General features: G+C 57.8%; 1 protein-coding gene across 4 annotated transcripts; it reads right to left on the reverse strand.

The window, feature by feature from the left end:
* Window positions 1-1,774: 1,774 nt before the first annotated feature.
* EFNA3 (ephrin A3) lies at window positions 1,775-14,957 on the reverse strand. 4 transcript variants are annotated; one of them, XR_004479490.2, is made up of 6 exons: window positions 14,721-14,957; window positions 8,347-8,660; window positions 7,812-7,877; window positions 7,545-7,622; window positions 4,917-5,053; window positions 1,775-2,370 (listed from the first exon to the last, which is right to left on the reverse strand). XR_004479490.2 is itself a non-coding variant. In XM_049703620.1 (5 exons), the coding sequence occupies exons 1-5, from the start codon at window positions 14,846-14,848 to the stop codon at window positions 5,049-5,051; spliced, it is 591 nt and encodes a 196-aa protein (XP_049559577.1). In that variant the 5' UTR covers window positions 14,849-14,957; the 3' UTR covers window positions 4,568-5,048. The 4 variants fall into 4 exon arrangements, 3 of the variants coding, with proteins under 3 accessions (XP_049559577.1, XP_004284678.1, XP_012394031.1); XM_049703620.1 differs by lacking the exon at window positions 1,775-2,370 and having other exon boundaries at window positions 4,568-5,053; XM_004284630.3 differs by lacking the exons at window positions 1,775-2,370; window positions 4,917-5,053 and adding an exon at window positions 6,198-7,334 and having other exon boundaries at window positions 14,721-14,955.
* Window positions 14,958-23,087: the final 8,130 nt, after the last annotated feature.

Genomic DNA, 23,087 nt, shown 5'->3' on the forward strand with positions numbered 1-23,087 from the left:
GGCCCTGCCCACAGGCCCAGCCAAGTGGCCCTTTCCCTCTGGGTCGTACGCCCAGGGCTTAGCACAGGGCCTGGGGCGTGCTTAGCCCTCGAGGAGTGAAGAATGCTCCCAAGGCGCGTTGTGAGCCCTTTCTAGGGGTCAGTCCAGGTGCTGGCAGGCCTAGAAGAGCCCCCAGGTGACAGGCCTCAGGACACAGAGGGGTGCCAGGATCACCCTCCAGGCCCAGGGCTGGGTCTAGGGGGGTCTGTGCCCAGAGTGGGCAGTGCTGATGCCCAGGGTGGTAGGTGTGGGGACATGGCCCACGAAGAGCAGGGCAGGCTCTGTTGGTCTCTCCCCGGGTCCCTATCGCAGGCTCAGGGTCTGGTGCGTGTGTGTGAAGGCGTGTCCGTGGTGTGCAAAGAGGGGTCCCTTTCATTGTTGTCTCCTTATTGATCAGCATATGACAGGAGTGGGAGGGTTGTTCAGGACCCCTGGGAGGAATTGCGGTGGGCATCTGTGTCTAATGCCGGTGTGGACTCATGTCTCTGTGTACGTATGGACGTGGGTGAGAAGCCCCTGCCTCACCCTGTGTCTGTGAGTGTGTCTGGGCATATCCTTGGGGTCCTAGGAACCTGTAGGTTCCAGAGGGCGTGAATGTGGCCCTGCTCTCTCCCACACCCCACCCTCTCCCTCCCCTAGATTTTCCCGGACTCCAGACTTTGTCCAGCCGGTTTGGCTGCTGCCCTTCCGGGCAGGAAACACTGTTTGTTTAGTTGGGGCCGTCAGCGTGGTCTGTGTTGGCAACTGTCATCTGTCGGATGCCAGTCCTCAAGCGTGTCACCCTGTGTGACCCCGGGTGCAAGTGTGGCTTGGGTGCCTGTGAGCCCCTCCACCTGTGTGTGGGCTCTCGTTTGTTGAGTGTGTTAGTGTGACCTTCCTGTGCGTGCCTGGTGCCCGTGAAGGGTGGGAGTGTGGCTTTGAAGTGTGTTGAGCGTGCACGCCGGAATGTGTGTGGAAGTGGCGAAGCGGTGTGTGTCAGGGGCCTGCCCGCGGGGCGGCTGCAGGGGCAGGGGTTGCCGGCGGGCCCGGGCTGCCTGAGCTGCTCCCTTGGCCCAGGGAGGACCCTTCCACTTCAGCTGTGTCAACAAAGCCCCTGCCTTCCTTTCTGAGGCCCCTTCAGGGTTGTCATTCCTCCCCGCCCCCGCATCTCAGAGCAGGGAATTTGATTGAAAGCATGGGGTTGCAAGGTTGTGAGGTTATATGCCCGGGTGTGAACTGAAGTGTGCAAAATTGTGCATGAGCGCGAATGTGAAGCCGAAGCGTCCCCTGGCCAACACCAGCCTCTCAGTGGCAGGTTGGGGGGGACGCCAAGCCACTTGAGCTGAGCTCTCGCAGGTCCCCAGGCCGGTTCATCCACTTATAGCCAGGCTTGGCGACAGCCCTGTAATTAACCCCGGCCAGGTGCTGCGGTGAAAGCCAAGCGTGTGACGCTGACCCTCTGGAGGAGGAGCTGTATCTGTCCCCGCTCCCCCCAACCTCTGTTTAAGCCGGAGGCCAGGCCTCCCTGGCTCAGATCTCAGGCCAGCATCGCTGGGTTCTGCTTGCAGCTGCTCTTCCTGCTCTGGGCCCAAAGTATCCTGTCTGGCCTGGCCCCAGCACATCTGGGCTGTTCCCTGTGTCAGCACCACACTTGCCAGTGTGTCATCCCGGGGCTGAGCTACCCAGCCTATGTGTCCCCACCACTTCCCACCTCTGTCCCCCATGCTAGCCCTCGCCCCCGCCTCCACCTAGCTCATGTCCTTCATCCACACCTGTGTCCCCCCGTCCAAGTCCATGTCTCCTGGTCCTAGCTCATGTCCCTCCATTTCAATCTCTGTCCCAGCCCAGCCCATGTCACCACCACATCCAACCCATGACCCATGTCCCCCCAGCTCAGCCCACGCTCCTGGGTTTGCCAATAAGGCAGAACAAGGATGGCAAGGGAGACTGCGTAAGGCTTTGGGGCTGAGTAGCTCTAAGCTGGACAGGTGTGGACTTGGCCCAAGTTCACTCTCAGCCCCATAGCATCTAGAACTGAAGGGAGGGAGAGAAGGGGGGAAGGGGTCAGAGAAGTCCTGAGATGGAGGATGCACGGGGATGTCTCCACTCTGCCCCAGGCTTCAGAACAGGCTGAGCCTAAAGCATCCTCCAGCGCAGCCCCCTGCTCCCCTCAAGGGCCAGCACCCACCCTTGCAGGCCCCCAACCCAGGGCACAAGGCTTTGAACCCAGCCTGGATTACAAACGGCCCTGCTGACCTCGTGTCCAGAAGGGGAGGACGCGGCTGGCTCTGAACGTCACTCCACCGGCCAAAATCTGTTCTGAGTTGTTTGTTGTGGCTGCAGTTTTTCACCCTGGGGAGGGCAGGAAGGAAGGGGCCGTGTGAGAGTCTCTGTCTGGCTGTGTCCTGGGATGTCCCTCGGAGGACCCTCTGGGAATTCCAGCGTGTGTTGCTATGAACCCTCTTGAGGCCCTTGTGGAGGCGGCCAGGACAAGAGAACAAGGAGGAAGAGGACCCTGCTCAGCGTGGGCACGCTGCCATCTGGAGCTGGATTTGCCAGTCTGGAGCTGGCACAGCTCACTGAATTGAACTTCCCTGGCCTCAGGGCCCTGTCCTTTGGGGTGGGGACAGGACACTAGCAGAATGTCAGGTCCTGGGGCACCATCTGGCAGCCATCAGCAGATTCTAGGGGCATCTCAGGTGCTGGGATGTGGCAGCAGGAAGAAGGTGGCTTAGCCTGGCTTTCCCATGCCCTGCTGTTGTCCTGGTGCTCTCTTTCCCCTTCCCCCCAGCATCTTGCTCAGTCCCATATCCCAAACTGTTCTATTTGGTTCTGTGCACTCCTCCCCTGCTTTATCCTCTCCATCAACAGGTATTGAGTCTGGATCGTAGGCCCCCTTCCTTCCTTCCTGCCACCCCTGCCCTCATTCACACCTCCAGCCCTTGCCCTCAGGCCCACCACTGGCATCATCTCACCTCTGCCTTGGCCAGGACACCCTGGTCTATGCAGATCTTGGTGCCACAAGGCAGAGGCCCTGTGCCAGGCGGGCTCAGGGTCATGTCATCTGTGCATCTAAATGCTGAGCCCTCACCCCACTCCATCTTACGTGCTCTGGGAACTAAAGCCTTGCCTGAGGGGGATCCCAGCAGCACCCCAGAACTTCCTGAAGCCCCAGCCTTAGGGGAAATGAAAAGCGATCTTTGAAGTGAGTCGTGCTTCCTCCTTAATCCCTGCTTGTGGGGGATTAAGGGGTTTCAAAGACCAGTCTCCAATTCCTGGGAAGGTGCAGATCTTCCCTTCTGGGGCATCACAATATGATAGGAAAAACTGGGGGCTCAGAAAACCTGAGTTCCAGTCCTGGCTCTGCCATGGACATCTAAGTGACTGTGGGCAGGTCACTTGCTCTCTCTGAGCCTCGGTTTTCACATATGTAAAATGCGGGGTTTGGACTGGCTCCCCCAATCCAGAGCTGAAGTCCTTTGATGTCTTTCTCCAAAACCTCTGAATGACTCTGATGGAGGGGATGACAGGAGGCAATCAGAATTTGTGGGAAAGGGTTCCAGGTGGTGGTGCAGGGTCCAATGGTCAGAATACAGCGACAGACAGACCCATTTTGAATGTCAGCCTTGAGGGACATAGCCTCTTAGGCCCTCAAGTTTTCCTATCTGTGCTATTGGGGTAGTAAGGCTTCCAAGGGCGTGATGCACACAGTGCATGTAAAGCACTGGGCACAGTGCCTGGCACGTAGTAGGTGCTCAGTGAACGGACGCTGGCTTGCTCTAGCTCCTGCTCCCAAATGCCTGGCCTTCTTGCAGCCTTCTCATTCTTGGATTTTTTTTTTTTGGTACGCGGGCCTCTCACTGTTGTGGCCTCTCCCGTTGCGGAGCGCAGGCTCCGGATGCGCAGGCTCACCGGCCATGGCTCATGGGCCCAGCCGCTCCGCGGCATGTGGGATCTTCCCGGACCGGGACACGAACCTGTGTCCCCTGCATCAACAGGCGGACTCTCAACCACTGCGCCACCAGGGAAGCCCCCATTCTTGGATTTTTGAACCCACTAGATCCTCCCCATCCCAGCCGGCCAGCTCCTACCCCACGTAGGAGCTCCTGGACTCCTTTGTGGGACAAGCCCACACTCCTCAGCCTTCAAGGCCCTCAAGACTGCCTAGTAGGGCCCCAGCTATGTGTACCTCCTCCTCCTACGTCCCCAGGCTAGAGTGTGATTTTTTTCCCCCATGTTCCTATAGCTTCCTGGCATTTACCCATGTTACACCTGGTTACACTGCCATATGTGTGTGTGTCACTGATTCCTCATCACATATCAACACATGCGAAATTATGAGCTCATCTGAGGCTAGAGACTGTCTTCTTTGTATCCCCAGCACCCAGGTAGGGCCTGGCACTCAGCAGGCGCTCAATAAATGTCGATTGAATCCATGAATGACTAGATCGATGAGCCTACCTTTTCAAGTCCTGTCTCCACGTAGGGAGCCTCGGACTAGTGCACTGGCTGCCCCTGATCCTTTCCCCACCTGCCCTCCCAACCCCACTCCTCCCAGCTCTGCCAGTGGGAAACCTACCCACTCTCCACGGTCCGGTCGAAATTCCGTTTCCCATGTTTTATGAGTACAGAGGGGGAGAAGACACAGTCCCTGCTGCTCAGAGACTCACAGTGCAGCTGGCAAGAGCCACAGGGCACACAGGAGGGGCCCTCACCCAGGACCCAGCCTGCCCACACAGTGCCCTGGTTGGGCTGGAGTCACTGCTTGGCAATGAGGAAAAAGGCACCCCCTCCCTGGGCCAGGGAGCTTGGCTGGACAAGGGAAGCCTGGATAGATCTTGGCCCCTATCAGCAACCCCTCACCGCCCTCCTGAAGTGCCCACCTGTACAACCCTGACCTCACTGGGCTTAGGTGGGGCTGTGACCTTTGACGGCTTCAGCCACTGTCCCGTCTTCTTCCTTCTGTCCCCTCACTCTCCTGATGGATGTAGGGTGCTGTTGTTATGTGCGGCTACAGCACCCGCAAACTCTCAGCCTTTTGGCCATAATGTTTTAAATGAAAGAAATAAAATTACAAAGGATTATAAAGGAAACCAATTATATTGAAACACAGTTATCAAAACATTTACATTTTTTGGTATAGTAATATATATGCTTCTTTATTAACACATTAAAAACAAGATCTAACAACCACGGTTATTTCAAAGTAGTGATGAGATAAATGATATTTTGAGATATCTTCAAAAACTATAACGCAGTCTGAACACATCTGTGTCTGTTACAAAGTCACAGGCGCCCTTAAAACTACTGTGGCTATTTTTTTTTTTAAAGCTTCTTTGTTTTACCTTCACATTGTTTTTTAAAATTTTTATTTATTTATTTAGTTTTGGCTGCGCTGGGTCTTCGTTGCTGCGCGCGGGCTTTCTCTAGTTGCGGTGAGCGGGGGCTACTCTTTGTTGCGGTGCACAGGCTTCTCATTGCGGTAGCTTCTCTTGTTGAAGAGCAGGGGCTCTAGGAGCGTAGGCTTCAGTAGTTGTGGCACGTGGGCTCAGTAGTTGTGGCTCAGGGGCTGTAGAGCACAGGCTCAGTAGTTGTGGCGCACGGGCTTAGTTGCTCCGCGGCATGTGGGATCTTCCCTGACCAGGGCTCAAACCTGTGTCCCCTGCATTGGCAGGTGAATTCTTAACCACTGAGCCACCAGGGAAGCCCACTACTGTGGCCTATTGCCCAAGTACATAGGAGAATGTTAAATTTCAGTTACAGGCGACTGAAAATAAAGATATAATTTTTTCCTATCTAGGTTCACACCCCCCTGAAATCCATAGACCCCAGTCAAGAACTTCTCGTTACAGAATGGAATGGGAAGAAAAGGAGAAAACCATCACTGATTCAGCCTTATACTCCCTCTGCCATTTAATCTCTACACCAACCCTGTGAGAGGTGTATTATAACCTAAATTTTCTGATTGAGGCTCAGAGAGGTTGCCATGCCCTGCTCGGAAGCCCTTGTTGCTCCCTCCACTCAGAGCTGCCTCCTTAGGGGAGATGAGCCACAGAACAAGGTGTTCAGTTGACCCTTTGGCCCTAGAGTCCTGTCCCCTCCCCAGGCCCTGTGACCTGTGGGGTTTATTTAACCAGTGTACAGAAGAGTGATGGCCCCTGGAAATTACACACACTCAGTTATTTTCATCTCCAGTTTATTTTTTTAGACTAAGAGCAGAGTATGAAAGTCACAGCCAAAGCACTTGAAAAAGGCCCAGGAGAATGGGTGGGGACCACAGAGGATGGGCAGGGCAAGGTCCTGGGAGCTGGGTCCCTGCTCAGGGCTGGAGGGGAGGGGGCGTTGTTGTCTCACGGTCTCCAAAAGTGTCTGTGCGTTGCATAGGTCCTGTCTTCACAGAAGACAAAAGAGGGGCCAGGTGGTCCCCCAGTGGGGGGCCTAGCCTGGTGGGGAAGGGGTCTGAAGCTGGAAGGGGATGTCAAGGAAGGTCAGGGGGTTAAGGAGGGGGAGGGATTCTGTCCATCTGTACATTATATATAGAGATATAGAGTCTGTACATGCCTGCCTGGCACCCCAATGCCCACCCCTTGTCACCCTTGTCCACTGACGGCCCCCCCAGGGGTGTCTACTTGTAAACTTGGATTCAATCCAAACCACAGTCCTGGGAGTGGGAGTAGGGGGAGGAGGACGTGCTTATTGCTGTAAACAGGGGAAGGGGGCAGCAGGCGGCGCCACCCCTTCGCCCATCCAGTCCCCTCCCCATGTTCTGCCCCTGGAAGAGAGGGATTGGGGGTGTCTCCCACACTTCGATTTGCTCTCTCTGGGGCACATTTGTCTCTCTCTCGGGGGGGACAAGGGGGAGGGCACCAGGGGTCAGAGAAAGGTACCAGGGGGCAGGGAGTCCTGAACACTGCCCCTTATGGCCCCCCGGGTTTGGTACCAAACATTACCAGAGCCACAAGGCCACTTGGAACCCTTGGTTGTCCCTGTGCCTGGTCCACTACAGTGCCCTACTTGGTGGGGAGGGGGCAGAAGGGGTGGGCACAGATGTATGGTGCAGACCCCACTTCCAGCCATCAGAGGAGGGGTCTAGGCCCCAAGGCTAGGCTTCCCTTGGAGAGGCCAAAGGCTCCCTGCTCTGTCCCAGTCCCACTCCATCTCTCCCCGCCAAGGGAGGGGGCAGAGCTAGGAGGCCAAGAGTGTCATAAGGAAGAAGGCGATGCCCACCGCCAGGGGCAGGTGTTCCCGCTTGGGGCTGGTCCCGCTGATGCTCTTCTCAAGCTTGGGCACCTGGGGGTTCTCTCCCTCAAAGTCTTCTGTGGATAGATGAATAGACAGACTGGTGAGAGCTGTGCTGAGTGCTGGGGCGGGGCACGCGGCAGCGGCAGCAGCAGTGGAGCGGGGGACGTGGCCACCCACGGGGGTGGTAAAGATCGGTGGCCCCAGGAAAGACATGCAAGATGAGCAGGCACCGGGGAGGGGGCTGCGGTTCCAGCACTGGCCACCAGAGGGCGCTGCGCACTCACCCAGCACGTTGATCTTCACATTGGGGCCCATGGTGAACTGGGGGAGAGTGGGGACCGGCTTCTCCCCGGAGTGCGATGCTGCGGGGGGGGGGGTGCAGGGGGGGGAGAGAGGAGGGGATAGTCAGGGCCAGGATCCCCTCCCCCTGTTACAGCTGAGGACCGAGTCCCCCTCGCCTGTGCCCTCCGCCCCCACCCCCAGGAAGCCAGGGGAGCCCCAAAGCAGGGGAGCCGAGAATGGGGTCGCGGCTGGGAGCCTATTATACTCACTGGAGGCGCAGCAGACGAACACCTTCATCCTCAGACACTTCCAGTGCAGATTGTGGGTGGGCGTGGCTGGGAAGGAGATTGGGCCTGAGTGGCTTTCTCCAGATTTACACCCCGTGCCCTCCTCGCTCAGAAACTCTCCTTTTCACCCCCTCCAAACTGCCCCTCTTGGGCAGTGTCCTTCAGTACCTCCTCCACCCTTTGCGCATTGGTCGTGGTGGCTCCGCCGTCAGACCTAGAAGCCCTTTGGGTCCCATCCCTCAAGAAACAATGACCCCTGAGGTCCCGGCCCAGAAATGGCCCTCACAGAAACAGTGACTCTGCGACCCAAAGTTCGGAATGCCACTAACCTCTTTCTTAGCCTCAACACTCTGAGCTGGAACCCTGAGGTCCCCAGCCCCCACGCCTCATCCCGAGGTATCACTCCAAGCGACGGAGACCTAGTGCCTTGCAGCGTTGGCCCGCCGCCGGCCCCTCGGGACTCCACCCCCTGGCACTCTTAGGTCCCGCCCTGGTCCGCCGCCTGGCCGTCACTTACAGATGTAGTAGTACTCGTGGCCCGCGTGGAACTCGTAGCCCAGAGAGAAGGCGCTGTAGCGCTGGAACTTCTCCGAGAACTTGATGGGGCTGTGGGGAGCGTGCGGTCGGTTGCACTCCCAGCGCTTGAAGCCTTGGCTGGCGTTGCAGGTGCGGTAGCCTGCCCGGCTCACCATATACAGCACGTACTGCTCCGCCCCGCCTCCGGGCCCTGGCCCCGCCCCCGGGCCCACCCCTGAGCTGTTGTAGTGCGGGCAGTAAATATCCAGATAATCGTTCACATTCACCTGCACTGTGTAGCCCTCTCGCCGCAGGCTGTGGGGAGAGGAAGCGGGTCAGAGAGAACAAACCCAAAGCCAACCCACTTTCCACCGCACCGCTCCGCAGACCTTCCCCAGGGTCCTCGGAGCCTCCCGGTTTTTCTTCTGAGCTTCCTCCCTTCTCAGTCCCTGTCTCTGTCCCCAGGGCCCTAGTGCCGCCAGTCCCCCAACTATCCTTCCAGGCCCACTCCTTGTTCTGCCCTTCTCATGGTGGCCACCAGAGGGTAGCAAAGGCACAGGGAAGCCCTGCCGGCCTCCGAAGGAAAAGAGGCGGGGGAGAAGGGTGGAGGGAAGAAGGGAACGTATGCTTTGGTTACCACAGAAACGGCGCAGGCCCCAGCGACTCCCAGACCCAGGCCCGGATTTCCTCTGTCCATCCCCCATAATTCACTAGTAGGGAGGAAGGATAGAAGGAATGGAAGTGTGAAAGTGGGAGGGATCCCTTCGAGGGATGCGCACTCTCCATCGCCTCTCCCAGCATGCTTTCCTGCTGCTGCCAGTCGGCCCCAAAGGCGAGTCGGACAGGACCTGCCCTCACAGACGCATGTATGGAGGCTTCATGCATATACACGCACAAGTTCTATGGCACACACACAAATATGTTCACCGCCCACTCACAGGCGGCATACACATAGAAAAAGTAGGTGATATGTGTGCTGGACTGGCATGCCAGTATTGGTTGACCCCAGCAATCACAAGCTCTCTTCCTGCTCTTCCCATACACACACACACTGGCACATGCTCTCTCTACGGTATGACTGGCCTCTGTACCTTGAGTCCCACTGACCTCCTCCCTGAGGCCACGGACAATGAGGTCCCCAATAACGTGACACAATAGATCAGGGAGCTAAGGGACTCAACACCAAGGCTCCGTGTGGTGTCACGCTAACCAGCCAAAACTTCTGTCTCTATACACCTCCCTCCTCAACCTGGACGCCAACGCCCCAGGTGATGACGATGCTGGGAAGAGTAGTGGGCATAGTGCCCAGACAAGATGGCTGTGCCTCTTACTTCCCTGATCCTTCTATGGGCAGAGAAGCAGATGCTGGGTCCCTTGTAATCCCCACCTGCCTTGCTAGCTACCATCAAAATGTTGGTATTACTGTTCTCCATGGTGGTACTGAGTGGTGTGGGGATGGGAGAAACATCTGAATGGAGAAAGAAACTCAGAGAAGTAGGCAGGAGTTTCCCCTAATTTCCTTAGCATAAGAATGCACACATCTTGGCAGTGAGAGGGGAGTGTGGTGGACACAGGAAGGCATGGGGTACTTGGCAAAACATCCAACCACTGGGGTCCCTGGTCCCTGGAACTCCCTGAGGGGAAAGACTCACTCCCCATGTCACCAGGCACCTTCCAGTTCCACAAACAGTAATTAGATCCATTAGGGAAGCGAGCTTGGAGGCCTTTGGATGGCATGGGGCCTTGAGAGTCCCTCCTCACCTCACCGTACTTCCTTGGCCTTGCCTGTGCCACCCCCTCCCCAGATACTCCCTTCCAAGCCTAGCAGTAAGGCAGATAGGTAAGAGCTGGTGCTTGAGCACCCCAGTAAGAATGGGCACGGCCTCCCTGAATCATCAGGAATGCCACCAGCCCCACTCGGTCCCCATGGGAGTGATGGGTCACTCTGGCCCCTCCTTGGCCCTGGCACTCAGGTGGGCAGGAGTCTCTGCCTGGGGCACTGGGAGCAGGAAAACGGGTTAGACCAGGCCTAGCTCCCAGCCACCACCCCAGGTTTGCCTCTCTATCCCCAAGCCCAAAGTCTACTGTTTTCTCCACAGGCTTTGAGGAGGGGGCCACCAGTGCCAGGCCTGGAGCAGCTGCACAGGCACACTGGGGCCTCTGTCCGTTAGCTTCGCCCGGGTTTCCAGCCCTCCTCTGAAGTAGCGCCTCCCTAGGGCACTGCCCAGTTCCTCCACAACACACCCTGCTCTAGCAGAGAGGAAGCCAAAGCCAGAGCTATCCCTACAGGTACCTCAGTTTCCTTAACGCAGAGGGGAGTAGCCTTATACAAAGGTTGCTGGGCGACCACAACTGAAGAGGAGCCACCTCTTTCCCATCCCTGGGCTGAGTGGAACAGCCCCTGAAATGCACCTCCCTCCCCAAGCTGGGCATGTGGGAGAAAGAACTGCTTGTGGAATGCCTGTGCCCAGTTGGTAGCTGGTGGACAGGGGGCAAAGGGCTGGGTGCCAGGATCCCCAGCCACACCTCCCGGGAGACCTGAGGTGTCTGCTCGGCTTGGGCGCTTTAATTGAATCTGTCATCCTCCCAGCCTTGGCACTGAAGAGGGAGGTGCCGCTAGGCCCCGGCTTAGCGCCACAGCTCACCCCCCCCTCCAGGGCCGCACCTCTCTAACCTAGAGCCACACCCCACCCCCCGCCCCACGGGAGAAGAGGATAGGCTGGGGGCTGGGGGCTGGGTCGTGCCTGCCCCTTCAAACAGTTCTCTATTCTTCCTCACTTCATCCCCTCCTAGCCTCCCATTTCTCCTCCAGAAAGGCGTGTCAACACACCCCACCCGGAGGGGGTGCCCCCTCACCCTGTTATTTCATTTCTCCCGGCTCTTACCGCCCCCGGTGCGCATTCCCACCCCTCACTTTCACTCCTTCAGTGGCCTACCTGCTCGAGCCTGGTGGGGTGGGCGGCGGGGGAGCGGGGAAGGAGCAAACCTCTCCCCCTGGGGCAATTAGGGGCAGGTAAACAGGGTGTCTAACGGACCAGGGAGTAGGGAAATGATCCCCAGAGAGGTGAACTTGTTAAATCCCTGCCCCCACCCCAGACGCCAGGATGCAGAGCTAAGGAAGTGGAGGAGGGATAAAGACACCGGACCCCGGTTCTCCTTCTCTCTAGCGCGCGCCCCCGAGGCTGCGCGCCGCTCACCCCAGCAGACTAGGCCTGACCACGTGTGTGCGGCGTGGGGTCCGCGCACCCGGGCTTGGGTGGGTGACTGGCGAGAACGCTCGCGGGGCGGCGCGTGCACGCTGACACCCCCTCACCCCTCCGGCGCCCCGGGCCTCGGCGCCCCACCGCACTGGGTCTTGCCAGCCCGGGACTGGGCCCTGGGCTTCTCCGGACGGCGTCGGATGGGAGAAAATCAGCGCGCCCCATATCCCCGCCCCTCCTCCCTGCGACAGCGGCGGCGGCGGCGGCGGCGGCGGCGAAGGTTTATTGATCTGCAGCGGCGGAGAAGCTCGAGAAACCCGCCGAAAGCGAGACACGTAGAAATGGAGAGAGGGGGAGACGCACACCGAGAGGGGGATGAACAGAAACCGGATTCACTGAGAGGGGAAAGGGAGTGAGACACAGCGAAAGAGAGGGATCCAGAAACCGAGAGAGAGAGAGAAGAGAATGAGACAGGAGAGAGGCTTGGAGAAAGGGAGAGACGTAGAGGCCGCTCCAGAGAGGCCCACAGACAGCAAAGACGGAGACGGAGAGACGCAAAGCAGAATATCAGGGACGGGGAAGGGGTTCAGGGCAGAGACTCGGTGACAGAGAGAAAAGAGAGAGAGAGAAAGACCAACAGGGAGGTAGTATAGCCTCAATAAATATTTGTTCAATAAATATATGAATGAAAGAGAGATAAGCAACAGAAACATTTCAGAGATAAAGAGACAGGTAGGGAGACAGCTAGAGAAAGATGTTCCGTACACTTCTTGAGATAGGGGTGAAGACCAGCACCTTTGCACACTTCTGCAAAGAAATGGAACACGGTCCTGGGCGCATATATTTGGCCATTGGCCAGTCCCGACCCCCCATTCGATTCCGGGCTCAGGGGACCCCTCCACCTCACACTCTCACGCTTTCCTCCAGTATAGTTCGCCCAATCCCTAGTTTCTGGGCCAGGCTGGGAATAGATCTCGCCTATTCCAGAGGACCAAACGGAGGGGCCGAGTGGGAGATAGGAAGCGAGATCACGGTCGCTGTGCAGGGCACTGCCCCCAGGTCTGTCAGAGACCAGCGCACAATTTCCACCAGTACACTCCCACGTGACCCCCAGGAGGCGGGGTCGCAAGACCCTCTCCACATGATCCCAAGGGGCAGAGACCCTCGGCAAGTGACGGGGGGTGGGAGCCAGGAGCCCAGCTCACGTGACCTGGGGGAGGGGGCGCGGGAGCCTGTGGCTCGGCCCGGCCCCGCCCCCAGCTCCCTGGCCCTCTCCACTCCCGGCTCCGGAGCACGTCGCTCTCACGATTTATGGGGCCGCGGCTGCCGCAGTGAGGGAGCCGGGGAGCCCGGGCACAGCGGCAACAAAGGCGGAGGAAGCGAGGCGGGGGCGGCGGCGGCCTCCCGGGCCGGTGCACGCCCCCTCCCATCTCTGCCGGTCCAGACCTGTGGGGGAGCGGGGAAGACAGAAAGGAGGCTCTCGGAACCTGGGCTCCCCACCCCCTCCCAGGGCTTTCACCTGCGCCCAGGTGTATGAGGGGAGGGGAACCTGATCGACAACATCCCTCCCTCCCCCCGCCATTCCCGCATCCCCCTGGCTCTGGCTTCTCCTAAGAATATGGGGGTGCCCTGACGGTCGTAGGGAACCCGGGGCCCCTCACCTGCGCGCTCTCTGCTCCCCGCCCCCCGCCAGACTCTAGCGGGGCGGGGGGCGGACGTGTGAGTCTGGGGGAGGGAGACGAGCTAGACTGAGCAGGGGAGTCAGCCCCCAGTGCCCCTCGGATTTCTCCGAGTCCCGGTCCGGGGGGGAGGGGCCGTATCCCCACCCCCGAGGTTTCCATGGGAAGCGAGAGGGGGGCGTCGCTGGCTCATCCCCACCCCCAGTCTGACACTCCGGGCGCGAGGAGGGAGAGAGGGGGAGGCGCAGAGCCCCAAACAACAAAGAGCGGAGCGGCGAGCGGCACTCCCTCCCCAGGGAGGTTGGGGGTCGCGGCCGCCCGGCCTTCTCAGTCCCCTCCTGTGGGCCTCGCCATTTGCTCCCGAGTCGCCCCCTGGAGTGGGGAGCCAGAAACAGTGCCACCGCCGCCGCCTGGGTAGGTGTGACAGTGACCCCCGTGTCCCCAGGGATTCCCCCCCTCCACACACACACACAGACACACACGGAGGCGGCCGGGGTGATACACACGGCGGCTCGGCGGGGAGGAGAAGACAAGGGCAGCAAGGACTGAGCAGAATGAGGACCTGGCCCCGCAGCCGGCACCCAGCCGCCTCTTCACACACCCCGGGAAACCACACGGCCGCCCTGACACCCGCCCAGACCGCGGCCAGCCACCCTAGCTCAGAAGCGGCCGGCCACGCGGACAGCGACCGCAGCCCCCTCCCCGACCCGTTGCCCGCTCCCACCCCCAGACAATCGCCGACGCAGACACACAAATCACACACTCAGACACACACGCACACTGACAGCCGCGCACGCCCGCTCACTCTTGGAGCCACACGCCGTCCCCAGCCCGGGCGTGTGTGTGCGTGTGTGACACGCCGTCTCCTTGCCTCCCTCCCTTTTGCCGGTACCCCACGTTCCCATCCTATCCAAGCAGCACCTCCAGAGCCCCCCAACTTGGCGGCCCAGCCCCAGGTCACCCCAACCGGGCTTATCCATACAACCAGGGTAACCCATTCGCCTTCGTTCTGAGGAGGTGCTTGGTCGGACTCCTTGCCTCAGCTCTGGACTCCACTTTTAAAAGCAGGAGTCATAGAACCCCTTGAAACCCTCACGGCTGAAAACAGGTCATCCCTGGGTCCCCCAAGTGCGGCGGCCTATCCCCAGCACACTGGTACTCCCAAACCCCAGCCCGGCCGAAGGAGAGGAAGATGGGGGGACTGTCGGTGGGGGTAAGCTCTTCCAGAGGCGGGTGTGGAGAGAAGCCAAGGTAGGGTGGGGTGTCCCCGAGCTGCCTCCTCAGCACGGCCCAAGCCCTGGTTACTATACCTTAACAGCCTCTTTCAGACACCCCCCGAGTGTCATAGATGCCCACAGAGTGTTTCCCCCTCTCCCTCGCCTCCTAGCCCCCAGCTATGGTCTCCCAGGACTCCCACCCCAGGTTCCCCCAGGACTTCCCAGGCCTCCCCCTCTCACTGACGCGGGACGCATGGGCTCCCTGGGCCCCCGACTCACTGCTGGTTGGAGCTGTTCCAGTACACCGCATGCCGGTTTCCCAGCGCCCCCCCGGGCCCTTGGGCCAGCAGCGGCAGCAGCGGCACGGGCACAAGCAGCAGCAGCAGCAGCAGTGGAGCCGCCGCCATCCCCGGAGCCGCCGCCGCCGCCGCCCCCCGACTGAGCCCCGCGCTCCCGGCTTCTTGCTTCCCAGCTCCCTGCTGCCGCCGCCGCCGGCCCCAGAGCCTTAGGCCACGCCCCCAGCCCTTCCCTCCGCCCTCCCGGGTGCGCCCCTGAAGCCCCGCCCCTGGCGCGCTCCCGCCAGGCCCCGCCCCGCTCGGGCCCGGAGCGCGCGCGGCGCGTGGGAGGTGAGGACCGTGCTGCCCCCTCGGGAACAACCGGGGCGCTACTCGCCTCTCACTCTTAGGTTTAATTTGCTACCGCCGGCCCTGGGCCTTCAGCTCCCCAATCTGGAGTTCCCAGGAGAAGAATTAGGGAGGCCGAGACAGGGATCTTTATCGCCTGTGAACATTCATTTCTGGGATGGGGCGAAGGAGACTTGAAAAGAAGCTGGGGGTCCAGGACCCCTTAATAAGTAGAACTAGGCCCCCCTCCTTTCTGAACAGTCTGGTCCTCTGCTCCCTTTATGCCCCTCTTCCCATGTGCATGAGGAGTCAAGTGGGTTCTAGAGGGTGTCTGAGAAGCCCTCAGCTGCCACCTAGGACCTGACAGCTGTTGACCTGAAGCCCCCAGCTGAGCAGGCGGCTTATTTTTCTTGGAGGTAGGGTAGAGTAGCTCAGCCCCCAAGAATGCCAATACTGGGTGCTGGAAGGGCCTTCGGCAGTCCAGGGCCCAAGGCAGAGGAGGGACCAAGGAGAGTCAGCTAGAGCAAAACAGGCTTCCCTAGGACCACCTACAAAGGATTCTTGACTCACACCCAACCAGAGCCCCCTCCCAGCGCAGCCAGTGGTGTCCCCAGGCATTCTCACTCCTACTCTTACAGATGCTAACAAGAGGGCAGCAGGCAGAGCACCTTGTCTTCCAGCTCTCACCATAGTCACCGTCCTCACAGTGGCACCCAGACACAGACATTACACTCACACATTCAGGAGAAAAGGCACAGACACCCAGAGGCAGAAAACATAGAAACACAGGCGTTTGATACAGACATACACACACACACACAGATAACCCTTCGGAGACACACACAAGTAAAGGTACTATCAGACAACTAGAGATCTGTAGAAACACAGGGATTAGGTACACATAGATTTAGGAGCACACACCCAGACACATACACAGTGACTCACACACAAGACCATGCACACACTCTGACACACACTCAGCTCTGCCCTCTCCTCTTCTCTCTTTTCCTATGAAGTAGAAGTTGAGGGAAAGGGTCTAGAATCCGGACCTAGGGGGTATCCACCCCTCATCCCCTTTTTTGGAGAGGCTCAGATTAAGCGTGATCAGGAGGACCAGGTCTCAGACCAGACTCTCAGAAACCAATCCAACCACCTGTGCCCAGGGTGACAGGCATGATGCCCTTTTCTTCTTACTGCAGGAGAGAGGACATACAGGCCCTCTTTATCTGCTTATCGTTGGCGGGAAAGGGATCCTGACCACAATTTGGCCTCAGATGCTGGGTTTGGGGGAGGGGCAGTGCCAACGAGAAAAAGCCCTGTGCCTAGCTGCTGCCAGGCAAGAGCAGGCTCTGTCCCCTCTGGGCTCCTCTTCACCCCAGGAGATCTCCTCTCTCTTCTCAGAAGCCAGAAAATAAATTAGGCCCCTTGGGGGGGGAATGGGGGACATTGCAAACAGCTCTCCGTCCCCCCAGACTCCTCATCCCCAGGGAGATTTGTTTCACCCAAATGAGGCTGACCTGCCTACTCCAGGTGCCACAAATCCCAGCCTCCTCCCTGCCTACCCACATCCCTGCTCTGCAAAGGTAGGCTTCTCTCTGTTGGGCCCACAGTTGGCAGAGAGGCTGCCCGTATTCATGGGGAGTGGGAGCCTGCTGGTTTGGCCTAGGACTTTAAATTCCATTTTAGAAGCCCTGTTTATAGAATCTGGGTCCCACTTAACGATTTAGGCCCTTTTCTGTAGGGCTCAGATACTCCTCTTTAGAATCTAGTGTGCTCTCCCTCAACCCCTGCTCAATAATAACTGAGTTCTTTTCTCTACAGTTTGGAGCTCTCTCTCCAGGATTTAAGCAGCTCTCTCTATGGGGTCTAAGCCTCTGGTTTTTAAGTTCTGAGACACTCTCTATAGAGCCTAGGCCTCTGTCTGTGGGATATGGTGCTCTGTCTATCTGGGCCCCTATCTAAATTAGGTGCTGGCTGATTTGGGCTTTTGGGTGAATTAGAAAAACCACCCCTCTATGCAGACCCAGTCCTTAGGGTTCATCTCTTGGCAAGCAGTGCCTTTGTGCAAAAACAGAGGTGCCGCTTCCTTCTGTGGGAGCTGGCCCTATGTGTCTCTCTGTCTTAGTGAGGGAGCTTGGGCTGATCGCCTGTACTACTTCTTGGGTGGCTCCTTTGTGGCAGGCACAAACCGCACACCTGTATGTGGCAGTTCTGAGTATAGGATATGTGCTTCCAGCTGTAATGCTTAGGCCTGTCAATAGGCCTCTATTCATGGGGTCTGGACTTCTCTAGGGTTTGGGTCTCTGTGTGTAAGAAAGATCTGGGCCACTGTCTACAGGCCTGGAACCGGATCTGAGGCCTAAGCCTCTTTCTGTGGCATCTGGGTCATGGAAGGACCCAGGCCTCCATCAATGGGGCCTAGGGCCTCAGTTTATAATAGTGACTCAAATCTTTCCTGACTGTGACTCACAATAAGATGTATATTTTGCATTTGCAATACAGTACACACACACACACACACACACACACACAGACGCACACACATTCACATATAACTGAAATAATGTTTCATGAAGCAATACTTACCCGTATTACAGAAGATGCACTCATATTTTTCTTCTGTTCTATTCTTAAAAATTTATTAAATAAAGTACAAAGCTCGTTAAGACCCAGAAAATTGATTCCTTGATTGTATCACCCTTAATCAGTTACAATCTATAGCTTGAAACACTCTAAGGCCTGGGCCCTGCCTGACACCTCTCTGCAGAGTGAGGGCCTCTGTGGAAGCTGGGGTTCTCTCCATGGGGCTGATCCTCTTTCTCTAGGGCCTCAGGCCTCTTTCTCCTCTCCTGCAGGCTCTGCCTACATTTCCCTCTGACCCTCAGGCTTGCCAGTATGCTGCTGGCTGCCATGTTCTCTCCAGGGGCACTGAGTCAGGCCCTTGGGAGTTCTCTGAATGTGGTGCCTTACCCCACCCACCCCTCCCCCTGGGGCCAAGGAAGCAGGGAGCTGAACAGGTCAAGGGCAGAGGGAGTACTCAGGCTCTGTGGCCCAAGGCAGCTCCCGGGACATCGGGTGGCAACCACAGAGCCGAGCTGTGTTCAATAAATCATGGAGACTAGGGCCTGGGGGAGGGGGAGGCCAGGACGGAAGGGGGGGCCATAGATAAATAATTCATTAAACAAATAAACAAGGAGCCTGTGAGAGGGAGGATCAGGCACGCATGTGAGCGGGAGAGGCAGCCGCCAGTTCCAGACATGAAATATTCACAGGTTCCGCACCTTGCCCAGGGCCCATGTGTGTGCCTCAGTGCAGGCAGCCTGTTGGCGTGGTCCTAACACGGGACCCTGGGTGCCAACAAGGAGGGCAATGTACGTATCTTCTGACTTCCAAGTGTGATGTGTGTGTCAGCATGGCTACATGGTGCTCTGATGTCCATGAGTTGACATGGAACCACACACGTGACTGACAGCAGGGAACGTGGTGCACTGATGTGTGGTCCAGGACACAGGAAATTAGAATGCAGGGCTTGGTGGGTGGGGTTAAGGTGTCATAACCTCTGATTCTAGTCATGCCCTGATCCCTCAAATGAGGCCAGCAAGCTCAGAAGCCTGAAGTGGAGAGGCTTCTCTGGGGTGTTACAATGGAGGTGCGTGTGGATCCTCTGAATGTGTTTCTAGAAAAGCTGAGAGGGAGGCAGTTGGGCTTGGCAGTTAACAGGATGGGCTTCGGTTCGAATTCCATTTCCACCATTCACTGGCTGTGCTAGTCACCTCACTTCTCTGAGACTGTTTCCTCACCTGTAAAATGGGGATAATGACACCGTCGAAGAGCTGGCTGTTGTGAGGATTAAGATCCATGTCTGGGAAGCACTTAGCACAGAATTTAGGACCCACGAGGTGCTTGATTGATGGAGGCCTCCTCCTCATTATTATCCTGAGGTCTGCCCACCTAAACCAGCTTCAGATTCTCTTTTTCATTTGTTCCTCCCCATCTCCAAACTTCTCTTAATAGCTATCATAGTTGGGAGAGGTGACCTTGGGCTTGGGGAGTAGGGATGGGATAGGAAAAGATTAGATAGGATGAGGGGGAGGAGAAGTTACAGCCAAAAAGAAGCTCACATCCTTGGCAGTGTGCAAGGAGGGGTCCTTGACCTTCTTCTCAGACCCCAGAGCTTCTCCTTAACCCCTAAAACTCTCCTTAGATCCACAGTCTCTTCTCTTTCCTGCCACCGAAATTTAGCTTTCTAGCAAGTGGCTGCAAAGGGACAGAAGGAATTGGGGTAGAGTCTCTGAGTAGCATCACCATCTCCTCACCCCACCTGTCCCCAGGCCAGTCTTCACTGCCAGAGCTCTAGCCCCTACCCTCTGCCTATTGGTTGAGCGCTTCCCTGACGAAGATGGCTATGTCTGGGCAAAACTCAGAGAAGTGGCACCCCAGAGTGGGTGGGGAGAATCCAGGCTGGAGAGAGCTGCACAGGGCCAGGGTGGAGTACCTGGGGCCTCCCACTAGGCCCGAGCATTCCCCAGCCCTCTCGTGTCCCCTGGAAAGGATCCGGTCCCAGTGGGAGAGAGCCAGCAGGCAGGCCTGAGCCGGCCTGCTCCTCCACAGACAGAAGAGGAACAGGCTGGGGGAGGGGGCCTGAGATCTTGGTGGGGAGTGGTGGCTGTAACCCCCACATCTCCTGTGAGGAGCCAGGGGCAGAGGGGACCATGGCCTGGGCACACCCTAGGCCATAGCCCAGCCCTTGCCTCCCTTGTCTAGCCTGCTGCTACTTGGGGTGTCAAGGGTCTGGGGCCCGAGGTGTGAAAATGGTGCCTGTCCACCTCTTCCCAAAGAGCCAACATCAGTTCTCCACTTCCCCTCCCCTGGGCTGGGCAGGTTCAGGCTAATCTGCACCAGAGCGTCACAGCAAACACTGATCTGTAATGAAACCACAATGTGTGTTCGGGAGAAGGGATTCCAGACACAGAAAATCCAGACACACATACACACTCACACACATACACACAGATGCGAAACATACAGCTCTGGGAGGGCAGACACCAGCAGTACTGAAAACACAGCTAAACATGGGCCCATACACTGAGTCAAACACACAAGCATGGTTAGTCCTACACCACTCCTCCATGCCATAAACTTTGTCCTTCAAAACCCAAGTCTTCTCTGACAGTCCATCTTCCCTGTGCTCCCATAGCACTTTCTGCACAGTTCCATAACTGCATTTGCACTTGGTATTGTAATTATTTGCTGGCCAGTTTGTCTTCTAGAGTAATCTGAAGATTCCTTAAGGGAAGAGATCCTGTCTTATGCAAGTGTATCTCCTCAGCATCTAGCATGCAGCCTGGTATTTAGTTAATAGGAGTAGGTGAGGTGCTTAATAAATAATTGTTGAATTGATGAACAGAAGAATAAATGCATTCAGATAGTGAGACACCCATGCCTAGAATCCCTCAGAAGCACACAGAGCATAACCAGTGCAGGCTACTCAGGCCTCTGGTCCCACCTTCTTGTCTGCTGGTCCCCTGACCCTACTGCCTCTTAGCTTCCTCAAAGTCCCTCCTTTCTCCTTCTTTGCTCGGTGCGAGCCCATGAATTTGAGTACCACCTGAGGGCTGGCAGGCAAGGTAAGGGTTAATGACACCTCATTAGTGCTTAATTGGAGGAAGGAAGCTGCCCTGGCACCAGACAGGTGGGCAGGCCTACCCCTTGCTGGAAGCAGGCATCCCTAGTTCCAGTACCCTGTCGGGCATGTGGGTGATTTGGCCCTGGAGACCCTCATCTCAGCCCGGGGCACCTCCCCCCACCATTTTCTTTGCCAATTTAGTCTCTAGGCAGTACAGACCAGCCCTCCCCATCTGTCACCAAACATCCAGAGGGAGAGGCAGCCTTCTTATCCTTTCTCCTTTCGCTAGGCTGTGCCCCTTCCCACCCATGGAGAGACCGGAGGCTGGGAGGAGAGGTGGGGTAAGGAACTGGACAACTGAGAGGTAGATTAGAGAGCCACTAAGGGATAGATTTGGGATACAGACAGGCAACAGAGCTGGGGATGTGGAGATGTCTGCCCAATTTGACCTTAAATGAAGAGAATGCAAATGAGATGCAGACGATATGCAGATGAAAGCGAGGAGCTCATAATTAACATTCCGGGTGGCATCAGCTCCATACCCAGGACCCCAACGCTGTTGCCAATACTCCCCTCCTAACCTTCCTGGGTTAAGTGGCACTGCCCATTACTTTGAGTGAGAAAGATGATCTCAAAAAAAATAAGAGCTTGGCTGGGCTAGGACTGCAGGACCTGGGAAACAGGGCTCCACCCTGGCCTCCCCGCCCCCATCCCAAGCACCACCCAAGCTGCCGTCGAAGCACAAGCAAAGACCACTCTCCACGTTACGCTCGGACGCACCGTCGGTTGCTATGGGGACCCCCTCCACGTCCAGGCCTGAACCAATGGGCATCACCACTGATGACCTCATGCCCCAGGCCCCGGGATTCTATTGGTTATTTGGAAGCCAGAGTGCCCTTCTCCAACTGCGTCACCGCTGGGGATCCCCCGACGACCCCAGCTGGTGTGGCCGAGTAAAAGAAGGACGCGCTGGGAGCTCACAATTTGGTGTATGAATGAATAAGGAAAGGAAGGAAGGGATTAATGAAAGGGAAGAAGAAAAGAGGGTGGGGTCACATAAAAAGACCAAAACTCCAGGATTTAGCCTCTAGGGAAAGACTTGCAACCCCAGAAAGTGCGGAGCAGGATCCAGGTCGGAGACTCGGGCTCTCAGGTTCTCGGGACAGCAAGATAGCGTGATGCAAAGATGAGGGGAGTTTTTGCATCGTTCCGAGAAGACCAGGGCAGGCCCAGCAAATTGAGGGCCCCACCCTTGGCCATCTAGCGCCGCTGAGCTTTGGGGAGATCAGTGACTCCCCAAAACCTGCAGGTCTCCCAGCCTCCTGGAACCGCGCCCCGGAACACGCCTCAAGGACTTCTGATGGGTAGGGCCCAGAGCCTTCAGCCCGTCTAGGTCCCATGAGCGGACTTCGCCCTCGCTGGAAAGGCGCCCCAGGACTGAAACAGTTGTCCGCACAGGGCCCAGGCTGTAAGGAAAGTGAGTGTAGGGAGGGGCTGGCTTGAGGCCTGAGGCCGGCGGGCCTGAGTTTTCACCGCCACCCCCCACCCCGGCCCCGAGGCCAAGTGCGTGGCTGCCCAGGTGTCCACCCTTAACACCTGCAGGGAGCTTAGGCGGCCGGCGAGGGTGTGTGTCTGTGTCAAGTGCGCGCGTCTGCCTGAGAGTGAGGGCGTGTGTCTGAGTGCCGGGGAAAGCCGACTGGGCCCCGCGTCTCTTTCGGACATGCGTTACGAGCGGCGGATCCGCGCGCCGGCCACAGACTCGGGAGCGAGCGGGCCCGGCTTGGTCCGCGAAGAGAGCATGTCTGGGGCCGCTGGGAGCAGGATGTGACCCGCACGGTCCTCAGTGCCAGGCTAACCAGTCATCCCCGGCCTGCGCCGCCTCTGCTTTCACTGGAGAGGGGCGGAGGTAGCAGTACAGTCGGTTTCCAAGGCGACATATAGACACCCTCCTGGATGACAGTAGAGGCTGAACTCGAACTCAGGACCAGAAGACCGAGCCCATAGTTCATGCTTCAGCTCAGACTTCACCCTCTCCACTCCAGCCCCTCGCCCCCGCTAAGGATCTTGTTTTGGGGTGAGGGCGCTGACACGCAGGCACACGTACCTACAGACATGGCATTTTATGAAAGTGGCCTTGAATGGGGGGCGGGAGGGTCCACTCATGTATGCTCCGTCCGCGGCGCTGTCCTCCATCCCAGGCCTCAGCCAGAGCAATGGAACCAACCCAGAGGGACCGGGGTCCGACCCAGGTGTGCAAGGGGGTGGGGCAGCGGTTCGCAGTCTCCAGCACTTCGGTCTGGTCTGTCAGTCTCTGGACCCCCAGCACCCTCCGCGGCGCCCCTCCCCTCCCCGCGCATGTTCACACGCCGCCTCTAGCCGCCGCAGCCCCGCCGAGCT

The sequence above is a fragment of the Orcinus orca genome, chromosome 1 (assembly GCF_937001465.1).
Source record: "Orcinus orca chromosome 1, mOrcOrc1.1, whole genome shotgun sequence".
Lineage (NCBI taxonomy): Eukaryota > Metazoa > Chordata > Mammalia > Artiodactyla > Delphinidae > Orcinus > Orcinus orca.